Below are 23,386 nucleotides of genomic sequence, written 5' to 3' on the forward strand. Positions count from 1 at the left end.
TAGAGTCTTTATTACTTTCAGGAACGACTTTGTGACTTTGTCTGTGATGTGAACATTGATAGCAAGTTCTTGGAAGCCTACCTGTTGACTCATCTTTTCCAGGAAAACTATTTTTGTGTGTCGACATTACGTAAAGCTACCAAGCTTTTGGCGAGTAAAACACAGTTTTCTGTTGGTGTTGTTTTTTGTTTTGTTTTTTCCAAACACACTAGCGTTGCATAAGTCGACGGGAGTGAATTCGAGTACCGTAAAGTTCGGCGAAGCCGTTCATGGGCACACGTGACGTTCCGGTGACAAACTGGAGGAGGCGGATCCTCTTTTCGGCGTCCATCAACAGGACGACCTGTGGAGACAAAGGACGGATACAAATACCTTAAATGCTCACATCGCCGTCATGTTATAATTCTGTCACAATGAAATCAAATCATTTTTTGTGCAACAAAACCAAAATGGAACAAACAAAAATTCTAGCCATTTTATCAGCTGACATGACACCGTTGTGCGTGCATGCGTGTGTGTGTGTGTGTGCGTGTGTGCGTGTGTGCGTGTATGTGTGTAAATAGGAGCTGCTGTGTGTTTGTCAGTGTGTGTGTGTGTGTTTGTCATCAGCCTGTATGTGGTGTGTGTGTTGAAACTGGAGCCAGATGATAACCAGGGTAGGTATGACTTTGGGCTCTTTCATCAGAGCAAACAAGCCTGTTCTTCCAAACAGACTTTGATCTTCAAAAGCAAACCTGCCACACGTTGGTCGGAGGAGGAGACGGCTGCGGCCAGGACGGCGCCTGTGGGGCAGGCGGGCCACACGCCGACACGTGTGTGAGCATGTGTGTGTGTGTGTGTGTGTGTGTGAAACTGCAGACTTACCTTCCAGAACCACTGTATGACCGGGTGGTTGGGACAGTAGCCGTTCTTGTAAACCGTGTGCTGCCGCCAGTCGTTGACGTCCACGTCGCCCAGGCCGCACATGAGCAGCTGCACGCAGGAGGGAGAGACAATTTGGGATGAATGAGGATTTGTGTGCAAGCTGGCCCACAGAACCAAAGGAGTTAAAGCAGGAAAAGAAAAAGAACCGAACCTCCAGTTCGTTTTCATCAAAGATCTTGATCAGGTCTATGAGAATGAGCTCAGTGAAGCCCTATGAATGGGGGAGAAATGACAATAAATTAATCAAATTCAATGGGTTCCAGTTCACAAACTGACTTGAATAAGCAAGAGGATTATTGAACAGATAAGAGACAATATCCAAAGCACAAACACTGCAGACTTGACGTGCTACTTAGCAGGAATTTAAAATAAAACAACTCTTATAATCAATGCAGCAAAGAGGCATTTTCCTGAGAAACGCATCAAGCAGGAGTCGCATTTAGCAACTGAGGTTGAACTAAGGACGCCAAACACGGAAACAGATGTCGAATAAATCTGAGGCCACGTCGCCCCCTTGTGGTCACACAGATATACCTCCAGGAAGGCGTTCATCTGCTTCTGCACCCGGTTGACAAACCTCCACTGGATCACCAGGCTGTTGCAGACGGAGAAAAAAAACAAAAACAATATAAGGCCAAACTTTCCAAAGAGTCTTGGATTTAGGTTTGGAGTTGATAATGCGGTATAATGAAAAATAGTGAATATTGTCCGTACTCGATGTACTCCTTTTTGTTCTCGTTGGTGACCACCATGTCTGAGCCGCTGGGCTTCAGGTCCACTTGGTACGTCTGAATACAAGACAAAAATAAATATTAATAAACACCATCCTCAAAAAAAATAAATAAATAAATAAATAAATAAATAAAATAAAAAACCCTAGGGAAGGGCAAAAAAACCCAGAAAAAAAGCAGAATGATCACCTGCCCAAAGTTGTCCTCGTCTATACAGAACCTCAGGTCCAGCTCGGTGGGGTCATTCTCCAGGATCCATTTGAGAGAGTTGTAGTATTCACTGTCCTGCAGGGCAGGCGGGCAACACAAGACAGATTAAAACATCTGGTACAAGACGGAAAAATGCAAAATTCGAAGTACGATTACAGATTACAGAAGATGAGTCGCATTAAAATCGTACCACAGACTCCATGTCTTTGAGTGAGATCTGCTTCCCCAGCATCATCTTGTAGAAAGGTCTGATGAAAAACCCTGCAAAACAGCAACGTTGCGCATGTGAGTCGCGAAGAATACGAGGACGGGAATACGAGCGACGATGGCATGGAGCGCGGCGTCCGGCGGCTCACCGTCCAGCAGTTTTCCATGGAACACGGCCATTCCTGCCACGCGCCCGATGAACTTGAAGTAGGAGAGGTGATCCTCGTTGCACAGGCCCGAGTTGGGGTTGATCTGGAGGGTGTAGTTGTCCCTGCAGAGATGAGGCGGACAGCGTGAGAGAGCCTCTGGTCTCGCCTAATGAGCAGGAGTGTAAGCGACGAGACGAGCGTGAAGAAACGCAGCGGGTCAGACACAAGAATAAGGAAAAAAATGATTAAACGCAAAGCAAATTTAAACCTCAGATCTGATCATTAATGGCAGTTTAATAAAACGCTGTGATTTATTTCACAGGTTTTCACTCCTGTTCGAGTCCCCGCGGAGCTCCGAGCTGCAGGATCGACACCTGCTCGCTGCCCCTGCTGGTTGCACTCTGACACTGACCTACTGTTTATTTAGAGCTCATTCATTATGTGAAGTTATTTATGTGAAGTCATCGGTCTCTTTTCGCCATGGCAACAAAAGCCCCCGATGGCGAGTCGTGCAGCCGCTCTTCATCTCGCATTTTCGCCTAACTGCACTTTAATGAACAAACCGCAGCAACAAATCAAAGCCATTATTTTTAAAGGTCCGCGATTCCACCATTATAATAACAAATCCGAACGCTGATTATGCTAAATGAGGCATATTAAACCGAGCTGCCCTTCCCTCCGTGCAGCAGCATTTTGTTCGACTCATTTTTCTGTCACCTTTCGCCTACATGGCAAGAAAAGCAACAAGACATTCGTCACTTTAATTATCCCGACGCTCGCGGTGTGTGGGAAACGTCTCCTCCAGGATGGCTTTTTCAATGAGAGGAAAGTACAAGGAAACTTTTTACAGGTCTCGCAGGGGAACAAGGGTGCAGCTCCGCCGCTGCTGCGCCGCACCACAAACATTGTTCCAAAGTTTGCATGCTCGCCGCGCGTCGTACGTCAGCTTCGCTTTACATTCCTTCACGTCCTGTCTCTGTGTTTTGTCGGCGTGGCCGTGTGAGAAAGTGGGGCAAACGGGCGGAGGCTTACGTGGCCGAGTATTCAAACAGGCCGTAGTAGGGGTTGAACATCTCCTTGGAGAGGAGGAAGAACCACTCCCTGGCCACGCCGCCGTAGTCCAGGCCCTTCTCCGACTCAAACTCGATCCACAGCCGCGCCTTCAGCACGTCGGGCCTCTTGAGGGACATGATGCGGCGGTACGACTCCTCGAAGATGTTGTTCCTGTGCAGCTTCATCTCAAAGCGGTTGGGAATGTCAGCCTGGGACAAAAAGAATCGAGAGGAAAGGAGGGTTTTAGATTAAAGGCTTGAAAATAAGATACTGGAAGCAGTTAGGTAACATTGAATCTGGACTTTCTTTCTAGAAAAAAAAAAAAAGATCTGCAAAGGTAACGTGTAACTCTGACCTTTTTCGTGAATAACGTCACAATTTCGTGAATAAAGTCAACGCAAATAAAGTGGAAATTGGCGAGTAGACCAGATGGATGGTGGATTAACCCAGTGACCCACAGGTAAAAGTGAACTGTTTAAATCCCACAAGGGTCACCCACAGTAATCAGGAAACTGGCAAAAACGGAAATACTGCACTAGACTTGCGCACAATTTCGACTTTAATCTCAAAATTTCAACTCTATTCTCGAATTGGAAACTGGAAAAAAAGAAATCATAGTTTTTTCTCTTCTTGTGGCCCTAATCCTCTTCCGTATGTAACAGTCTTGTTTTTACTTGAGAATTTGATTTCATAATGAAGTAAACACAGCTTTTGGGGGGAATAAAGGTTTCTTTTTTTTTACCCGTCTGCTCCACGAATCAAATGTTAATGACGAAAAAAATAATGTGACATGATTGCACTGAATATTTAACACACAAAATACCAAACAAAGGCATGCGGTGTGAAGAATGATGAAAAGCTAAACAATCAAGCCTCATCAATGCAAATTAGCCTCGAGCCAGCGAGAGGACGGACGCCGTGACATTTTGACCAAGTCCGTCTTTGTTTCCAAAGCAAAGAATCCCAACACCCCAAATCGTTTCTTACCGGTTTCTTTAACTTCTTCCTGAAGTAGTCGTATTTCTGCTTGAACTCCCTGGAGTAGGGAACGGCCTGCAGGGACGAAAGAGTCAAGAAAAGAACGGCTGAATGCAAAGTAGCGGTGTGTGGCCTCAGAGCAGCAGCTGCGGCTGAGGGTCAACCACATCCGAAGTGGTGCATCCATACATACAACAACACAAAGGCGTCGGCATGTTAAGAGGCGGCGACAAAGCGGTTCGACCGTGTCGTACAGGGACGCTGGAGCTGGCGGCAGATAAGCTGTGTTGCTGAAACTACTCACGGGTCCTGTGATAGCTGGACTCTGCAGGCGAGGGTCCTCCCACTGCGTGTTCTTCGTGTCTGGACACAAACAAACAAACGCACACACACACTCATCAGTCCTCCTGACGTGAGGCGACGACAACAAACGCACACTTGTCGGTGAGCGCTTTGAATGGCTCGTGCAGAAGAAACAGTGAGAAGTCTTACTGTGGTCGATGTAGAAAGTGCGCCCGTCGCTGTGAATTCTCTCTTCCCATCCAGGCTAGAGAGGAAAAAAGAGGCACCAAAAGAACAAAGTGAGAAACAACCGGTGGTGTGACACGCCAGTAGTGACCAGGCCATGCTCAAATAGCCATTTAAATCCATTAAAGGTCCCATAGGATTGACTCAACTTAAGTTTATTGGCAGCAACAGCTGTCAATGGAAATGAGAAAAATCCTCCCTTTGCGTCTTTGGCTGGCCACAAAACACTCAGTTTGTGTCACCTTTGCCATGTCACAAAGTGAAGTCGTACTTTTCCAAGGTTAGTGACCAAACCCCAAATCAAGATGTTGACCGCCACTTTTTTTTTTTTTATTTGTCCTATTGTAAATATTTGGAAGGTCCAACAAAGTATTAGTTTTAGGAGGAAGCTAAAAAAAACAGTAGAAGGCTGTAAACAGAGGGCTAAATATGCTGTTGCCAGGAGATCTGCAGAATTTAGTTTAGCTGACTAATCATGTAACTCCTTCACTTGATAAAAAACAAAGACATGGAAAGAGGTACAGTGAGGGACCTTTAATATTTTAATTTGCTTTTTTTTTTTTAATAATATATGTATGTTTGATTGAACTTTATTGACCATCAATGTGTCCAACTCAGCACTCTGGGAGGGGGTGGGGTTCGAAACAAAGTCAATCAAACACAGCACAAAGGAACCAGAAATGATTTATTTTTTTCTGTTCTATTTGAGTCATGCCCGATATTTCAGCAAGACAAAAGGGACACAACCACAACATGGAAAGGTTTCTTTGTTTTTTTTGTTTTGCTGTTTTTTGTTTTTTTTTAACCACCGGTACACCACCACTGACACGCTGACCATTCAGCACGGCGTCACAGGCCTCACGCACACAGACACAGACAAACAGACAGACAGAGAGAAAGACAGACAGAGACAAACACACACACACACACACACACACACAGACACACACACACACTCGTACAGCACCAGCATTCAGGCAATTAAAAAGAAACGACAGCAGATTGAGAGAAGGAAGGGGCGGGAAAGAGGTGTGACGATCTGTCGGACAGTGTGTTAACATCTCGTGTCCCACTGCAATCCTGCCAGTGGACGGAAGCAGGGGTCCCCAACCCCCGTTGCCCGGACCGGTACCGGTCTGCGCATCCGAAAACAAAATTCACTGGAGAGCTTTTTCGAGGTGAACGGCTACAAAACTGCTTTGCCACATTCAGACAAAACACCTTGCATTAATATCAAGCCCTTGCAATTTTTTTAAAGGTAAAAACTAGACTGGCTATATGCAACACAATTTGAGTGTCACTGTCTCCCATCACCCCCAGATGGGACCGTGTAGTAGCAGGGCTCCCACTGACTCAATGCATTATGGTGAGTTGATATGATATGTAATGGTTGCATTCAGATTAAATACCATGAACTGACAAAGGTTTATTATTGGAACCCCCGCGCCTCTAACCGGTCCGCGGAAATATTTTCATGCATAAAACTCGTCCCTGGTGTAAAAAAAGGTTGGGGACCACTGGACTTACTTCCTGCCAGCGTGCCTTTAATGGAAAATGTCACCGTTCTTGTTCCCAGTTGTCGCCTCTTCTCCTGCAATGCACTGTGCAGCTAACTGTCCACCTCAACTCCCTACACTTGATGCAAAAGTCCAAAATCCCGGCCAAAGAAAGACAAAACAGAACTAAATTTGAGAGAAGTGACTCGGTTCGTTTCAGACCGACACCACCTGCTTTCTTTGGTCGCAACCAAAATACCGTATTTTCTATAAAGCGCACCTCAATATAAGCCTCACCCACTAAGTTTTTTGTTTTTTTTACATTGGAAATGTACATATATAAGCCACACCAGGCTATAAGCCGCCGATATCTAGGTTGTGAAATGAGACATATATTGGATAGATAGATGGATAAAGATTAGATAGATAGATATACCGCTACACAGAAAGATTTCTTACTTGTTTACATTTACATAACCGAACTGATTAGTTTCCGAACGGTGCCGGTAACACAGCAGTAAAAGTGCTGATCTACCAAAACAGAGCAGTTGCGCACTGAACCCACTGAACACACGTCGAACCGCTGTCACTTTTTTCTTCATGCGCAATAAATAATTTCTCCGTCGTGCCTGATGCTTGCATGTGCTTGTGCTAAATGAAAATTAGCGCTTTCTTCTTTGCACTTAAACTTCCCGCATGTCTTGTTTTTGCACTTCCTGCTAAAGCGCCCCCTGGCGGGTGAAGCAAAATCCACAGAAAAGCCGCACCTTTGCATAAGCCGCATGGTTCCAAGCATGGGAAAAAAGTGGCGGCTTATAGTCCAGAAAATACGGTAATCTTCCTGTTGGCTCAGACACGGACACAGTCATACGGACACAAGGCAGGTCTGGGGGGGGTCCTGGTTGGGAGCTCTGTCACACTGTGAACTCGACTCAATAGAGAGCTGCTGCTGCTGCCGGTGATGGTGGCGGTGCAGGGCGAGGAGAGAAGGGGGGCGCACAGACAGAAAAAATAATGGAGATGAAAAAAACTGAAAAAAAAACAAGGAGAGGTACAATCCATCCATGCCGGTCATGAGGAAAAAAGAGAGAGAGAGCGACAGAGAGAGCGACAGAGGGAAATAAAAAGGAAGCGCGGGGCTGTCTGCAGGCATTTTGACCAGACCAGACGAGTACTGAAGGTACAGCAGGCAGGCAGAGGGAGGGAGGCACCAACCAACCTCCTCTGGCAGGTTCTGCCAAAGAGACACGGCCAGGTGTCGAAGAAGAAGAAGAAGAAGAAGTAGCAAACATTAGATCCACCAGAGCGGAGAATGAAGAGAAAGAGAGGGAGAGAGAGAGAGAGAACACACACACACACACACACACACACACACACACACACACACACACACACACACACACACACACACACACACACACACACACACACACACACACACCTGTGAGATCAACGAGGCCCATGATTAATCAACAGCTTTGCGGCGCTAACGTTTGGCCCACTGCTCGACACTTGTGTCTCTGCAGGTGACGGAGAGTCTCCACCTCTTAATTATGGATCGCTGCCTCCCCCCCACCCACACACTCCACTTTTCTGACATTACCAACGGGGCTAAAAAAGGCAACGTCGGAGAAGGTGCTGCTCGCCGACCACATCAATCTGTGCGAAGGAGCCGCGCCGGCGAGGTGACTGATATTCATCTTTACGGGGGGGGTTAAAATGCGAAGCGTATCTCACTCTGTATCTCAGCGACGGGATTTCTAGAGGACTGGCTGAAGCCGGGGTAGTTACTGATGTGCTTTGTGGGCCAAAGGTTAAAAATGCAGTCAATCTAATTGTGACTGGTACTTACAGGAAGAGGCCCGAGGTCGCCGGGCTCCATCGAGTTCTTATTCCTCATATGGACTGGATACTTCAACCTGGGGTCCTCCTGCACGTCAGGGAAGGAGGAGGAAGGGAGGGAAGAGGAGAGTTAGTGCATAAGCATAGGAATTATTCTAAGGCAGAATGTAAAAACACAAAAACATTTTAATCAACATCTTGACAAGATTGTATCTTTGCAGTGCTAAACCAAAAAAGCGGCAGCCAAATTTCCCCCCCAAGTTTGAATGTAATTCAAAGGTGTGTTTCGATAAGGGCTGGACTTTAATCTAAAATTTAACCACTAGATGTCACCAAAAAAAAGTAAAAGAAATGAATGAGCGTCCCAATGATACTTTCATCCTGGACGCCACTCATCCAGGGTTGAAAACAGCCTATTTAGCCCTCTGTTTACAGCGTCCCACACGGCGCTCAGCTCCTTGTTAAAACTGAGGCTTTGGAGTTTGGCAAAAACACCTCCCCATGTTTGGGAGGAGATAAAAACAAGATGGGGGAAGGAAAGTCCGTTGGGGGTGGAGACGAGACAAAGGGCGCGTTTAGAAAATCCGATTTTCAGCCCATCCATATTGAAACCGGATGGCTTTTTTGTAATCTGAACGGTCACAAATCACATGATACCTCATTTTTGCAAGACGCATTGAAATCACCTTTGGGAGGTAGTTTCAAATCGCATTTGGACAGATGCGTCTCAGTCTGAACCGCTCCAAACACACTGATCGGTTTTGACTGTCCGTGACATCAAACAACCTGTGAGATGGGTCAATAATGTGGCCCAGTCTGAACACAGCCAGATCCCATTTGGACACTTCAGTGTGGACATTCAGCCCTAAAAATAACATTTGAGAAGGATTCCGATTTGAATGAGATTTGCCTGCAGTCTGAACGCAGCCCAAGACTGGATGGGGGGAGGGAGGGTCGACACCAACCTTGGAGATGTATCAATGAAGCATCAATGCCCTTTGTGACATCACAAAGGAGTTTACCGACAGGCGGGCGACGCGCTGGTTTTTGATTAGCAGAGAGAAAATTCCCTGATGTAGCACAGATTGGGTTCCAGCTTCCCCGCGCTTCGCTCCTCTCACCCAGGTGGTGGCCCTGCTGTTGTGGTCGATGAAGAACGGCCGACCGTTGGGGGCGATCCGCATCTCCCAGCCCGGGGGCAGGAAGCTCTGCTGCGACTTGTGCTGCGACTTGGGCGAGCTGTACGGTGACGGCTGCGGCGACTGTGGGTTGGAGAAGGTGTCCTTCACGGCCCTCCGCACCTGGATGTTGTTGGCGCCCTGCAACAGGTGGGAGGGGGGAAAAATAGATGTCATTCCAGATCCAGACTGAGACTAAAATATAGAGCGAAAGGGCCGCGGAACCTGCGTTGCGGGCAGACGCAGCAAAGCAGGGGAAAGAATATTGGAAAACGTCACTGGTTATGAAAAAAGCTCAAAGTTGCTGTTATTGCCCTTCATAACAGCAGGAGGCCAACCGTGCTGTATTGACCAGCAGCAATGTTGTTGCCAATGTTCTGCAAATAGGCCAGTGTTGTGTAAAACTCGATATTTATTTTCATTCTCTCTGAATAATGTGCGACTCCAGCCTTTCACTTGGCGCCAGAACAAGGTGCTAAAACATACAGTTGTGGAAATTGGCCCTCTGTGATGCCTCAAACAATGCTGATCCCTCCCTGGAGCCAACGGCAAAATAAGTGAAGAAAATTGTCGCACACGACAACAATGTGTCCAGTTTTAATGAGTTGTGTATCTGTGCTCTTTGAACGGAACACCAATCAGCTGCTCCGGAAGACGGGTTGCTCCAACAGCCGATGGCAGCAATTATCACAGACTGATCTGATTTTTAACAAGAGGAAACACTGCATTAATTAATCTGCAGACCTCCCACCTTCCTCTGGAAAGTTGTAATTACAACCTTCCACAGTGACTCTTTCACTTCTTCAGCTCCTACAACGCTTTGTTAGCGATGACACACACACACACACACACACACACACACACACACACACACACACACACACACACACACACACACACACACACACACACACACACACACACACACACACACACCTTAATTAGACAGTCTTCAGCTCTATTCCCTTCAGTAAAGCACAGGATCACTGGCACACAATGAGCCCATTAAAATTAAGTAAGAGGCCAAAAAGAGTTTATACTTTTCAAGATACACTGTGTTCATTCTGCCTTCATTCCGCTGATTGGTGAAATGTATTTATGGAAACTGAATAATTTAAAGTTTCAGTTGAAATGGGTGTTGTGTTTATGGTACATGCACACAAAGAGACCATATAGAGAGAATTTTAAGATGGGATGTACTGAGCCCAGTAAGATAACGGTATAAGATTCTAGTATTAGGAGAAAATTTTCCTTGAATAATTTTCAGGTTCCTTGAGATAATATTTCAAGCTTCAGTGATTTTTTTAAATTTATTTGGACGTTCCTATATTTATTTTAGGAACTCGCACCACCTGATCCTTTATGACTTTAATGAAATCATTTCAGAAACTCTATTTCCGTGGCGTCGTGAAAACAGAAAACTCCTGGCAACAAAGTCACCATTGTGACAAAACAAAGTGCCAGTTCAGTGAGTATTTAACATGACTCATGCTGGATCACTCCAGTGTTTTAGCATTCGGTCACAAGCTTGTGCTCGATGAGAAAAGAGCAGTGATGGAACTGTGCGTCTCAAGAGGAGAAGAACGAAAAGACTCCAAACAGACGGACGTTTCCCGAGGGAACAGACGACACGAGAGAGTGGTTGATGACTGAGACTGAGGATTAGTTTAGGTGGGCGAGAGGCTGTTGGTGGCGGGAGAGAGAAAAAAAGACTTGACAGACCAGGGAGGGCGTGGCTTGGAGGGGGGGGCAGGATTCTCACCTCTATGGGGGTGGAGAGGGTGACAGTGGGGGAGCTGAGGCTACGAGGTCGTCGGATTTGGGGCTCGTGGAGGTGGTTGTTGGAGGCATTGGAGGTGGAGGAGGAGGAGGAAGGGGTGGAGGGAGGTGGCAGGACCGAGGCTCCTTCTGAGGCTGGGGTCGAGGCGGATGATGTTGCTGCCGCCGCCGCCGCCACCACCGCCACCACCGCCGTCGCTGCTGCCGAGGTGCTGGCTCCATCTTCGGTCAGCTGCCAGTGAGAACAGCACTTTGGAAGTTAAGTTGCATTTGTAAACGAGAACTCGGGTGTCGTTTTATGGAAATGAATCAAGTTTTTTTTTTTGTCTGCCTTTGAAATGGATTTTCTGCACTTGAGGTTAGTCTCGTAATGGAGTGATGGAGGCAGTCAGGCCCGTCGTCTGACTGGAGCGCTTTGATGAGGTTCCTCAGTCGGGGAAAAGACAAGGGAAAGGGAAGAACAGGAAGTGGAGCACAGGGAAAGTGAAGGGCGGCTTCGCCTGCCCGGATGAAAGATGAAGAGGGAGAAACAAGAGTTTCCACAAAGAGGACGGCGGGAAAAGGCCACGTTGGGTTCGGCCTAGCGTGCCGGGTCGGAGGCTGAGGGGGAGAGGAGAGGTCACACACACAGAGGGAGGACGGCCCAGCCCCCGGCCTGCTCTGCAGACCCACCCGTACCTGCGCGATGGGCCTGGTCCACGTGGTGGTGCGGTTGTTGTGGTTGACGTAGTACGTTCTTCCCTTTCCGTCCTTCCTCTCCTCCCAGCCAGGTGGCAGACCCTGCGAGGTCAGGGGGTAGGCGGTGGCCGAGGGAGACTGCACCAGTGTGGAGAGGGAGAGAGAGAACGAGAGAGCAGGAATGAATGGAGGCGTTTTTTTTAGAATATGAAACGATCAGTTGCCTGCAAAAGCTGATCTAAATGTTAAAGCACATTTTTCTGGGATGTTACTAGAGAATCTTGTGGTGTTATTGAAAACACGCATATGGCGCTTTTGGTAAGAAAAACTGAAAAGAAAGCAAACTGAACTGGAAAAGAGGCTTTCTGCCCATGTTTCTTGTGTGTGTTTGTGTTGTGCAGAGGTAACTGAGCCGAGGGTTAAAGACTGAGGCATTACCATGGACTCCTCACCACCTGAGACAGTTTGAGCTCTCGTTCTTCTGCTTTGGGGGCCCTGCTGGGTGGCAGACAACACGGGGAGACGCTCTTTAGTTCACAGCAGGTTATATTTTCACTGAGAGGGCGGAGGTCACAGGGTTCGTGGTGAGAGAGGTGAGAGTGCGGGAGTTCAAGGCTGAGTGAGGAGGAGGAGGAGGAGGAGGGACAAGTACAGGAAATGATTCTTGATACAGGTGAGGAGTGGCAGGTAGTGCAAGGAGAGTTCTGGTGATCATGGGCCGTTGCAGGATAGTTTGACGATGTGGAACAAAGAGAGCGCAAGAGATGGTCGGGGGTTCCCCCCACAAACTGTGAGGCTGACAGGCCCCGATGTGCATGTGGGGGTGCGGGGTAAGAGAAAAATGAACTGCAGTTGTTATTCATTGACGGCGTGACGGAAGGGAAACTTTAAGCAGCGTGCTTGTCAGTAGCGGCTGTGTTGATTAAAGGAACGTCAGTGATGAGATTCCAGGAAAAAAAAAAGGAAAATAAATACAACAAAAAGGAAACAAAGGCGGTGTGAGTCAGAGGCGCTATCAGCCTCGTAATTCCCCGGGAGGCACGCGTGTCCTTTACACGTGAAATTACCAATAATGTCACCAAAGTCAGATTCGGGGCGAGGTCAGGAAGGAGAAAACTAGGAGGAAATGTCTGCGTCCAAAGCCTGGACTGTGCAGATCCCTTTAAAAGGGAAGCACAAGAGGAGCACACATCGCTTGCTTGACCATTTTTTCATTTTAAAATGTCTTTTTCACATCTTCAAAATCCATCTACGTTCATTTCATTCTCGTTTTTTTTCTGTGAATCCCTATTTCAAGCATGTGAAATCAGAGACTCCTCAAGTGTTCCATCATATCACACGGCAGGTTCTACTGATATTATTAAATAAATGCTGCACAAACACAAGTGTGAGGCACTGGTCTGGTTATTGTCAAAGTAAAAAAAAAAAGAAAAAGAAAAAACTTCCATCAGTGGCACGGCGGCTGGAGGACAGCAAAAAAAAGGCCTTTTAAGGACACGGGCTGATCGCGGCTTGGTTTCCCTCCACTCAAGCCAACAAAAGAAGAGACCTTGTCTCATCTCTGACTTCAAACATCCACTCCCGGGGTTTTGTTTTTTGTTTTTTATGTTTTTTCCACAGAATAACTAAACAAAACAAGGCGTTACCAGGAACCAATGACCTCCATGGGAGAGAGATGCTGGAAAAGCGACGGCAGCCAAAACCATCAGCTCTGATTCGAACAAACACCATCACGAAAATCGCAGCGTAAATGGTGCGAGTCCTTTTAATGTGCCTCACCTCGGCACAGAGGCGTCAGAGGGAACGTCACATGCGGCGGCTCAATGTAAACAGGGACTCATGCACAGCGCCCACACGCTCGGCAGCGCTGGATATTAGCGCTGCGTAACTAATAGAAACGCCACGGCGGTGTCAGCCTCCGCAATTATGTAATTTGAAGAAAGAAAAAAAAAACAACTAAATTTACCGAGTGAAAAGTGCTGTCGCAAATCACGACACGCCGCGTGTTTAGTGGGCGGTCTGCCCGTTTTGTTTTTTTTTCCCACTTCCAATGTTGTGTGCGGTCATGTGACTCCTCGTCGGCGTAACGCAGAAGGTTCCAGCGGACGCTGCTGACGCACGCGGTCAACGCTGAACCCTTGAAGTCACAGTTTTGCTTTTAAAAAATGAGGCCATTTCCATCGCAAATCGAACGGTTTGTCTCAAAAAAAAAATCATTTTACACTGTAATGGTTGGCCTGAAATAATCTCATTAGAAGTGCAGCTGGAGGCTCTCACACGTCACTGTGGCAGGAAACAGCTTACACACACACACACACACACACACACACACACACACACACACACACACACACACACACACACACACACACACACACACACACACACACGATGGCTTTTTAATGAGCCCTTCCATTGTGACATCCAAACAGGAACGGCTGACATAAGCACCTGTACTTTTCCTTCCCATTAATCTCATCGCCATGTGACTCAGCAGCGGGACGAACTTCTGACTCACATTTCTGTGACAGTGCGTCCCCGCTGAGTCTGCGTCCCGACCCCGACGTCGTGATTCAGAACTTCTTCTGGCAAAGCCTTTTTTTTTTTTATCTGATGCGGCCAACATCGTTAATCTCACCCTGCCAGCGTTTCTGTGCACTCCGGACCGTTGACCCCACACTACTACCGACCCTGGCCACGTGCCAGTCAGAAAGAGAGGGAGTGGAGGAGGAGGTGGAAGAGGTGGTGTGGCGAGAAGGATATCAAAGAGGCAAGGAAAAGCAAAAGAGGGGACTTAACAAGTGGCAGACACCAATAAAGAGGTGCTAAATCAAACAACAGTGCCTGTCTTGATTATTGTGTTAAAGAGCAACAAAAAAATAAAGGAGATGATCTCGTTGCCGGTGGAGGCAGGGGAGCGAATCACAAGGAAGGATGAGAAGAGATGGAGGAGTTTAGCATTGGTGGACGTACCATTAGAGGAGGAGGCTGTGCCTGGTCGCTCACTCCATCCGTCATGCTTGAAGAGCGCAGCCTACTGGACAACTGGCTCTGCAGAAAACATTAAGTGACATGAAGAGGTATTTCTTCAGCGTGAAACATGAACACCACAATTTTGCTGACCTTATTTGCAACTTTTTTTTTATCACCAGGTTTACTGTTAGTCTGTAACCCAAACTGAAAATGGGTTGAAACTGTTTATCCCAGTTCAGGTTTGTTCACAAGGGAATAATCAGAAAAGGCAGCCTAGAATTTGCCCTGAGCCTCACCAGTGCAGAGCTTGGCCCCGGCACTTCGCCGTTAGCATCCGGAGTGAGCGACAGCCTCAGGCTCAAGTCGTCTGAAAACTCCTGGGTGACGGGGGTCTGCGGCGGCGGCGGAGGCGGCGGCGTCAGGATGGAGGACGGCCCCGGCAGCGACTGGGCCATGCTGTCGTTGGGGTCCTCCTCCGTGATGAGCTCCCAGGACTGAACAGCGGCAATGGGGGACAACAGCGGGCCATTAGAGCAGCGAACGAGCGGCGCTTCCGTTGAAGTGCGAGTCAAGTGCTGCTCTTCAGATAACGACGGCGGTGGCCACCGCTCCTCTCCACTCACGTTATCCAGGTCCCTCGGCTCCAGGTGCTCGTTCTCCAGGTCCTCGCTGATGTGGCGGCGTGAGCGGAAGACGCGGTGCGCCTCCTGGTGGATCTGCCGTTGCTGATTGTCGCTCTCCGTCTCGGAAATCACATCCCTGGAAGGTGAAAAGGGCACGGAGGGTTAGTGGGAAGTAGCAAGGCATCTATAACATAGGTGCCTTGCTTGTTTGCTTGCTTGTAAAATAAAGGCAATGTAGTGTGGAAAAATAAAATAACTAAGATCTACAGAGTAAATTTGAGTAGAGTAACTTGCAGCTTATAAGAACTTGTATTATTATAATTGCTGTGTGTCACTTCTATGAAACAATTTAACTGTCACGTTTTTCTTTTGCGAAACCCCAAAAATTAGATGAAAATTTGGTGGATTCATAAAAAATAAAGCCAGAAAGTCCATCCATCCATTTTCTATACCCTCTCCTTCTACACCCACTCCTTGTTTGTACTCATTATGTAAACTGAAGGGTTTAAAATTCAGTCAATGACCAAAACATGAAGGATATTAAGGTTTTAGCCATTGTCTGAGTTGAATAAAAAGTAGTGGGGTGTTGATGGAATCAGTCGTACATGTTGGAGGGCCGTTTCCACTGTGTGGAGCGGTTGTTGTGGTTGACGTAGTAGGTGCGTCCCAGGTTGTCCACCTTCTCCTCCCAGCCTGGTGGCAGCGGCGGCAGCAGCTGCTGCGGCCGCTGGGAACCAGAGTCGGCAGACTCGTCCCAGCCCTGAGATTTTACAAAAGACACGACAGCGTAATCAGAAAATGTCACCTTCGTCCTGAGGATCCCACACTCTCGCTCTTTATCTTATCTTTGCAAACGGATGGTCACAGCCAAGTGCCAGAAGGCAGATTCAGATATTTTCTTCGCGATACTGCTGCACTGGCACGAACGTCCTGACCCTAACTCTATGTGAATAAAGTCCTTCACTTCCAGAGTGAGAGAGGTGAGGTTCCTACTACTCTGTATGAGATTTAAGTATCACAAATGGGTTTTCAATGTGCTGACCTGGAACAGTTTCCCCACATTCTGGCAGTCAGTTGCCTCCTGAATTTTTAGAGAAAGGAATAAAAAAAAAAACGGGGGGCGGTGGCGACCTTTCTCTTCTCAGTCTTAGCGAAAACAGGTCTCATATTTCCTATGTGTCAAAAAATTTAGAGAAAAGACTGTTCTCAGCTCTAGGTTGAGAACAAAGTGTTCTTTGTGTGGCGAAAGGAAAATCAAACTGGGGATCCAGATTCACTTCAGGCCGTGTTTGTTGTTATGCACAGAAAAGTCAGAAGTCGGCAGTTTTTACCCCCCCCCCACCCCTCCCCCACTGCCGTTCCCGCGAGGCCTCACCTCCGCCTCCTCCCGCATGTCTCCAGCCTCGTCCTCCTGCCCTCCTTGTTTGGGCAGATAGGCCATCTTCAGCCGCAGGTAACCCTTCACCCTGGACTTGTGACTAGAGGGATGAGATCGGAGACAAAAAAAAAATGAACACAGTGCAAGAAAAACCTGGTGGCCAAAGCCGTCTGAGCCATTTGAGTGGAAAATGCCTCCAAACGCAGGTGGAGTTTCCAGAAAAACCAGATGGTTTTTCACCTTCAGAGGTCGAGCGACCAAATCAAATCAAATGAACTGAAAACCCAAAGAGTTCAACATGTCAGCGTCTGTTTTACGTGTTAATCGGCGCGAGTGAATTCAAACGCTGGACGTTGATCTCGCCATCATCTCCATCCAGAAACTGACCTTCTGGGGCGCAGGAGGAAGTCCTTGAAAGTGTAGGGACGCTCCATGGCCGGGTCCTCCGTCTGCAAAACACAGGAGGGGTGGAGGAGGGGAAGGGGAGGGGCGGGGGAGTCCGTCAACAGCAATCAATCGACGAGCAAACGCACACATGGGAGAGTCAGAAAACCAGAGTCATGAGTTCACAGCGCGCCTGGAATCCTGTGCCAGTACATCCAAGCACCATTATGCAAGAGGGAGCTTCTCCCGTTTCATATTGAACTGCAAAAGGCTCTTTTGTAATTCATGGCAGCGTCCCACTGCTGGCCACAGGGGTCACGCCAGTGCAGAGCGGCTGCTCTGCATACAGTCTCCGATAACATCAGTGTTCCTACCAAACTTCAGTTTTAAAATAATATTAAATAACATCCAACCATCCATTTTCGATAACAGCTTACTCCTGAGCTCAGCGTCACGGGGGTCTACTGGAGCCTCTCCCAGCTGTCATAGGGCGAAGGCAGGGTGACACCCAGGGCAAGTCGCCAGTTCATCGCAGGGCCACATAGAGACAAACAACCATTCGCACTCACTCACACACACACACACACACCTACGGACAATTTAGAGTTTCCAATTCACCTCACATGCATGTTTTGGCAGTGTGAGAGGAAGCCGGAGAACCCAGAGAGAACCCCCGCAGACACAGTGAGAACATGCAAACTACACACAGAAAGGTCCCAGGCCCCGGAATCGAACCCACAACCTTCTTGCTGTATATTAAAATAAAATAAAATAAAATAAAAAGATTAAGAACCATCTAATATCAACTGCAAACGATGCCAAACAATAATCTCCGTTTTCTGATGTTCCACTTGATCTCACATCTTTCTTGTACCAGCTGTGATGTCGGTATTAAAAAAAAAAATCCAAACCTGGAGCTATTAATGTACTTGAACGCAGCAGATGTGGCAGTGCAATATGGCCTCATTCCAACTGGGCCTGCCCCTGATGTAAATATAACTGCTTATTATTAAGCAACTTAGCAAGCAAAAATACGTTAGTTTCTATGATACTTCCTTCCTTCCTTCGCAATGATGGGCCTTTAAGAGTTAATTTCATATTCACCTTTTTGTTAAAATAAAAAAAAACAAAACAAATAACAACAGCAACACCAATAAAAAAAAAAAAAAAAGAGGAACAGTAAGAAAAGCAAACGTGAGTCACTTTAAGTGGCTAAATTGACTTCACAACCCTGGGAGATGATATCATGGACGCGAGTGGTGGCTCTCGGTACAATCTGACTCTTTGACCACGACCACTTTCCAGGACCTGCGGGAGCCCAACGGTTGATGAATCACTGACCCCGACACCTTTAGTTGATGCACTTTAAAAAACACACGGGCCATAACAAGTCTGACAGCAGAGCTCTTGGCTGAGGGAGGAGGTGCTGATTCAGAGCGATACGTGGCATGTGTAAATGCGTAAATCTGATTTGAAAGATATTTTTTCTTTGCCTAGTCAAGGAGTCTGCTGTATGATCACAACATTCGACTGGTGAGGCTTGCAGTTTCTCACACTCAAGTCAAAACACCTTTGCCTGACCTTCCAAAGAGGCTGATCAGGCTGAGGAAGGTGGGGGAAAAAACCTGTTCGCTCAAAGATAAGAAATAGCTGAGTGTGTCAAAACAGTCAGACTGGTCTCGCAAACAGAGATAACTTACCGGCAAGTGGCTGAGAGGAACATCCACCTGACCCAGGAAATCATCTCTGGTCTGGAAAGAGGGAGGAGGGGTGTGGACGGTGGAGAGAGAGAGAGAGAAAGGGAGGGTGGGGGTCACCTTCAGCAGTTTTAATTTTAGAAGTATCAGTTGTTGAGTGTGTCGGGATGGGGAAAACCAAATATTCCAGCGGGGGGAAGAGCGGCAGGGAAAAAGACAAAATGTTGAGATGAACTGGCCAGAGCACCAGAAGCAAGAGACACTTTCACATGTTCATTTGTCATGGGTGGACCGATTGTGACAAACATTTCCACCTGATCGGCAGACCCATCCAGAAATAAACCACAGGCGACGTCATCGACACCTGCAACACTTTTTTTTTCTGACTTCAAAAAAAAAAAAAAAGCAATTGTGCTTACTATTACTATTATTTTTACATTACATCTTTGCCGGTGTCAGTTTAGAATTTCACAAGTGCCAAGGCGGAGAGGTTCAGGCGAGAGAAGGGGTTTTATTTCTGGACGAGCGTTTGGTTTCATTTCACAGGAGAAGAGAGACGCCCGAGAACCCAGTGAGGAGAAAATGACATCCACTGCCACCAGATTTGAAGCCAACTCAGAGAGAGAGAGAGAGAGGGACGGAGGGAGCGGGTCGGAGGCGACAACAGAGGAGAATCGAGGAGGAGGGATGGAGGATTGGAGGCCTGGAAAATTTGTCCATCCTGGTCGGAATGAATGCGGACCGAGAGGAAAGAGGACGGGGAAGATTTGGCGGATGTTTGGGCCACACAGCAGCAGCGGCAGCGGCAGCAGTGGGCGCGGCAGTCATTACCTGTGTGAGATGGAAAAGGCCGTTCTTGGAAGACGCCTGTGTGTGGGACACAACTGGTTTAGACGGCAGGCAGGCACAAACCGACAATGACGTTTTTTGTTGTTTTTTTTGCTTGCAGGCGGAGGAGGTTCGACAGGAAGAGGATGAATGGAAAACAATGCGCTGCACTTGGGAAAACTCGCCCGTGTGTTTGAAAGCAGTTGAACCGAAACACGTTGATCGATGAAACACTAAAAGGGGCATTTGAAATAATACTGAAACGTCACCAATTTGCAACTCACCTATAGTTGTGGGGAGGCCCTGGTGACTTTTTCTAACCTTCTTGGCCATTCCGGAGTTTCACAGAGGGAAAAGAATTCCACCCAATGGAAGCCATTGAAAAAATAAAAATGAGCCGACTGCTAGTGTGCCGTTTTTCCGAGAAGCCGGAAAACTCTGCGGTCCGATCTGACCCGCATTGGACTTAAAACTGGATGTTGCCACAGTCACTGCACTGGACACTTCAGATGACAGCAAAGGGTAAAACAGTTTGTCTAGATGTTCTTCTACAGTTTAACTGCATAGACTTCCATTGTATTGCATTGGGCGTAAATTCTTCCCTTTGAGAATGCAAGAATGTGGATTAGGAAATGTCAACAGAGCCTCTGGCAACATCATTGTATACGGGTAAAATTGCCATTTTGTTTGAATTAGCCCTTTAATCCACCATCATTTGCTGAGGACTATGTCAAAATAAACCCCCCAGTGTTTTCTGTAGATTATTCCACCTTTGCGTGAGCATCGATACAAAACAGAAGTTATTTGCACAGCTTGATTGCGACCGAAAGAAAATTGCTTCCCTCATGTGCGGACAGTCATACGGGAAAAATGAGTTCGACTGCCTCACAATGGGCAGATCCCTGCATATCGTCTTGATTTGACAGTGTAATTTGATAATTGGGGTCTCATTTCATGTGCATCAGCAGAAGAAAAAAAAAAGTCAATTGGTCGGAAAAATGCTCCGGCCCAGTCATGTCCTTGAGCGGTTCCACAATGTCCCAGTTTAAGCAAAAGCCCAAGAATTCAGGCAGAAGAACTGAGAGCAGAATATATAAATCCTGCGCAACTAGTCAAGTAATCAGACACCTGTGAATCCACATGTACTCCATTCTACACACACCCACAAACATTGCAAGTGTTTACTGGAACACATGGCTAGTTATTCTTCTTTTTCAGACCCAAACAATAAAGCTGCGTTTTCAAACTGCAGGTATGTGTATGCAGTGGGGTATAATTGCAGAGTCACTGAAGGGTCACAGTGCAGCTGCAGCTGCCTCAGGAGGGCCGAGTTACAGTCACAGAGGTGAGTGCCAAGTGAGGGGAGGAGGGCCGAGAGGTTAAAGAGGCAGCACACGGGAAATGTGAACTTCTAATGCGGATCTGAACTGTTCGATGGCGGTTGAAGATTGTGACATTTCATCAACTCCTTAAATGCAGACAGACGTAATTCGAACAGTCATTTAAAAACAATATTCAAATCAGCAGTGACCTTATAGTACATGGACACTGATTGTTATTATGGCAATTTCCTAAATGCTAGCACGCAAGATGTAAATTAGAATTCATTCAGGGTTTGACAAGGACAAACAGATCTAAAGCTGCCAGCGTTTCCTGGAGTTGCTACCTGTGGCTATGCTAAACCTCCAGCCTTGATGAAGTGACAGGAAAAGGATCGTTTGTGATGATGGGGCAGCCGGGAAGGCGTCCAGCCTTGGCAGCGTGATGAAAAGGCAGCCTCAGCTACTTGACAGCGGTGACTGTGCGCTGAGACAGACAATTAGGATTACAATGCCGTGCAACTCAGACGGATCAAAGCTTTTCTTTTTTCCCCGACAATACAAATCCCTTCGTCAGGCAACTGAGAGCCAGAATAACCGAGGCCTCCAGGTAAATATAGCAAACCCAATTGGCCCGCAAGAACCCCTTGTGATGGGTGAGTAGGGATGTCGTGGCAGAGCTGCATGATGCTATGGCACACCGGCATAGCTGTGTGCAGATTGACGAGCTGACACACACACACACACACACACACACACACACACACACACACACACACACACACACACACACACACACACACACACACACACACACACACACACACACACACACACACACACACTTCCTTTGAGCAGCGCTTTATAAAGGGGGCACTCCAACTCCAGGCAACCAGTCGGGGAAGACCTGTCATTACGGTCTAAACGGGGAGTTCCTTGTTGCAGGATGCCCTGCGGTAACAAAACACCATGTGTAGTTGAAAACGGAAAATAGGTGTGTGTGTGTGTGTGTGTGTGTGTGTGTGTGTGTGTGTGTGTGTGTGTGTGTCACAGCCTTACGCAGGGCATCACTAAAAATCTGCTGTTTTTTTTTTACGTGTCGTTCTAGAATGGCAGTTGTGTTGTCAAAAATCTGTGAGTGTTCCGAGTGGAATAATTTATTTTGAGTGGCTCTTGGCTGGATTGTTTGCAAATGTTTAAATAACAAAATAAAAGTCTGAAGTCCAATTAGGAACGTAACCGAGAAGAAGCCGACTCTTGTGTGCATGTATTTACTGGTGCAAAGGGAAGAAACTGAATTTGTTAAGGCCAGCCAGTCAACGGTGTAATTTCAAAACACTCGGAAAAACAACTGGGGAGAGAAATCTTCACATTCTGGGACTGGCAATGCTGCTTAGCGATGAGTTTAGAAGAAAAATAGAGTAACCGGCAGGAGTGTTAGTCTTTCCCAGCCAAAAAAAGCAATCACTGAGCAGAAGTAAATCTTCAAGGAGGCTTTGGTCTGTCCCGTAGTTTATCACTTAAGTACAGCAAGCACAAGGACCCGTGACAGTACATGAAGGTTAGAAAAACAAAACTTCAATCTGAACAGCAAAAAAATATAAAACCCTCGCAGATTTCTCTTTCTCAACATCTTCCAAACATCAGTGCTTTGCTTTCTAGCCAAAAAAAAAAAAAAAAAAAAGTTGGGCACCAGACAACCTTGCAGACTCCAGGCAGCAAATCCTTTTTCAGAAAGTATTGCAATCCTTTTTTAGACAAAGGCCCTAAAACTGATATAAGGTGCCAAATGCGCAAAATACTCAAGCCATTTTCCAGATTTGAGGAAAGCAGAGCCCTTCAGGAGGCCTGTGAGCGCTGACTTAGGAGACAGAGATTTTTAACGCGCACCAATAACAACTGTTTAGCCTCCAAAGCTTGAGCCAATCGCGAAAGCACATCAGACAGCAACATCAAAGCCTTCCAGCTTCAGGGTTCAACTTGGTGATCACCGCCTGGGCCATAACAACATCTCGGGTCTTAATTACGCAAAAGGCAGCTGCAACGATACGGATCCATACTGCCCGACGGCCAAAGAAGACGGCGTGCCCTCAAAATCAACAAGCACACTCGAAACGGACTAAAGATAGAAGCAGGCAACTCTCAAAGAGCACTGGCAGGAGTTAAGGGTATTACCAAACTTAAGTGTCACATTTCTGTGAAACACAAGACGCAAGTGCGTGGGGAGCAAGGGAGCCAGTTCCTGATTGTGTTTTCCTTCCAGGACTGACTGACCGGGAGTGTGTAAAATATCAAATGCCTGCGTTGGAAGGTAAAAGGAAGCCAGTAAAAGTGATTTAGCTCGGCAACCATGTCGGCACTGTACGCTTCTCAGAATGCAGCCGTGCTCTGTTCGCACTATTATAGAGCCTCCACTTTAGACATACATTGA

At 47.0% G+C, this 23,386-nt stretch overlaps 1 protein-coding gene across 9 annotated transcripts in view; it reads right to left on the reverse strand.

Moving 5' to 3' along the window:
• The window catches only part of nedd4l (NEDD4 like E3 ubiquitin protein ligase), a 39,980-nt gene that overhangs the window by 3,210 nt on the left and 13,384 nt on the right, over positions 1-23,386 (reverse strand). For 3 of the 9 annotated variants that reach the window (XM_076043759.1, XM_076043760.1, XM_076043754.1), the window contains 24 exons: positions 18,812-18,862; positions 17,115-17,176; positions 16,725-16,827; positions 15,955-16,109; positions 15,350-15,485; positions 15,023-15,220; positions 14,727-14,804; positions 12,192-12,251; positions 11,754-11,891; positions 11,059-11,307; positions 9,240-9,437; positions 8,129-8,206; positions 4,745-4,799; positions 4,557-4,615; positions 4,262-4,327; positions 3,254-3,483; positions 2,222-2,343; positions 2,056-2,126; positions 1,845-1,940; positions 1,639-1,712; positions 1,459-1,519; positions 1,076-1,135; positions 865-972; positions 247-343 (listed from right to left, as the gene is read on the reverse strand). In XM_076043759.1, coding sequence (XP_075899874.1) covers positions 247-343; positions 865-972; positions 1,076-1,135; positions 1,459-1,519; positions 1,639-1,712; positions 1,845-1,940; positions 2,056-2,126; positions 2,222-2,343; positions 3,254-3,483; positions 4,262-4,327; positions 4,557-4,615; positions 4,745-4,799; positions 8,129-8,206; positions 9,240-9,437; positions 11,059-11,307; positions 11,754-11,891; positions 12,192-12,251; positions 14,727-14,804; positions 15,023-15,220; positions 15,350-15,485; positions 15,955-16,109; positions 16,725-16,827; positions 17,115-17,176; positions 18,812-18,862 — 2,605 coding nt within the window. Of the gene's footprint in view, positions 1-246; positions 344-864; positions 973-1,075; positions 1,136-1,458; positions 1,520-1,638; positions 1,713-1,843; positions 1,941-2,055; positions 2,127-2,221; positions 2,388-3,253; positions 3,484-4,261; positions 4,328-4,556; positions 4,616-4,744; positions 4,800-8,128; positions 8,207-9,239; positions 9,438-11,058; positions 11,308-11,753; positions 11,892-12,191; positions 12,252-14,726; positions 14,805-15,022; positions 15,221-15,349; positions 15,486-15,954; positions 16,110-16,724; positions 16,828-17,114; positions 17,177-18,811; positions 18,863-19,639; positions 19,676-23,386 lie in introns of those variants that run through there. The other 6 variants (XM_076043758.1, XM_076043752.1, XM_076043753.1 and 3 more) reach the window with 5 other exon arrangements.

This window comes from Nelusetta ayraudi, unplaced genomic scaffold (assembly GCF_046127955.1).
Source record: "Nelusetta ayraudi isolate G7.1 ecotype Tasmania unplaced genomic scaffold, CSIRO-AGI_Nayr_v1 ptg000076l, whole genome shotgun sequence".
Lineage (NCBI taxonomy): Eukaryota > Metazoa > Chordata > Actinopteri > Tetraodontiformes > Monacanthidae > Nelusetta > Nelusetta ayraudi.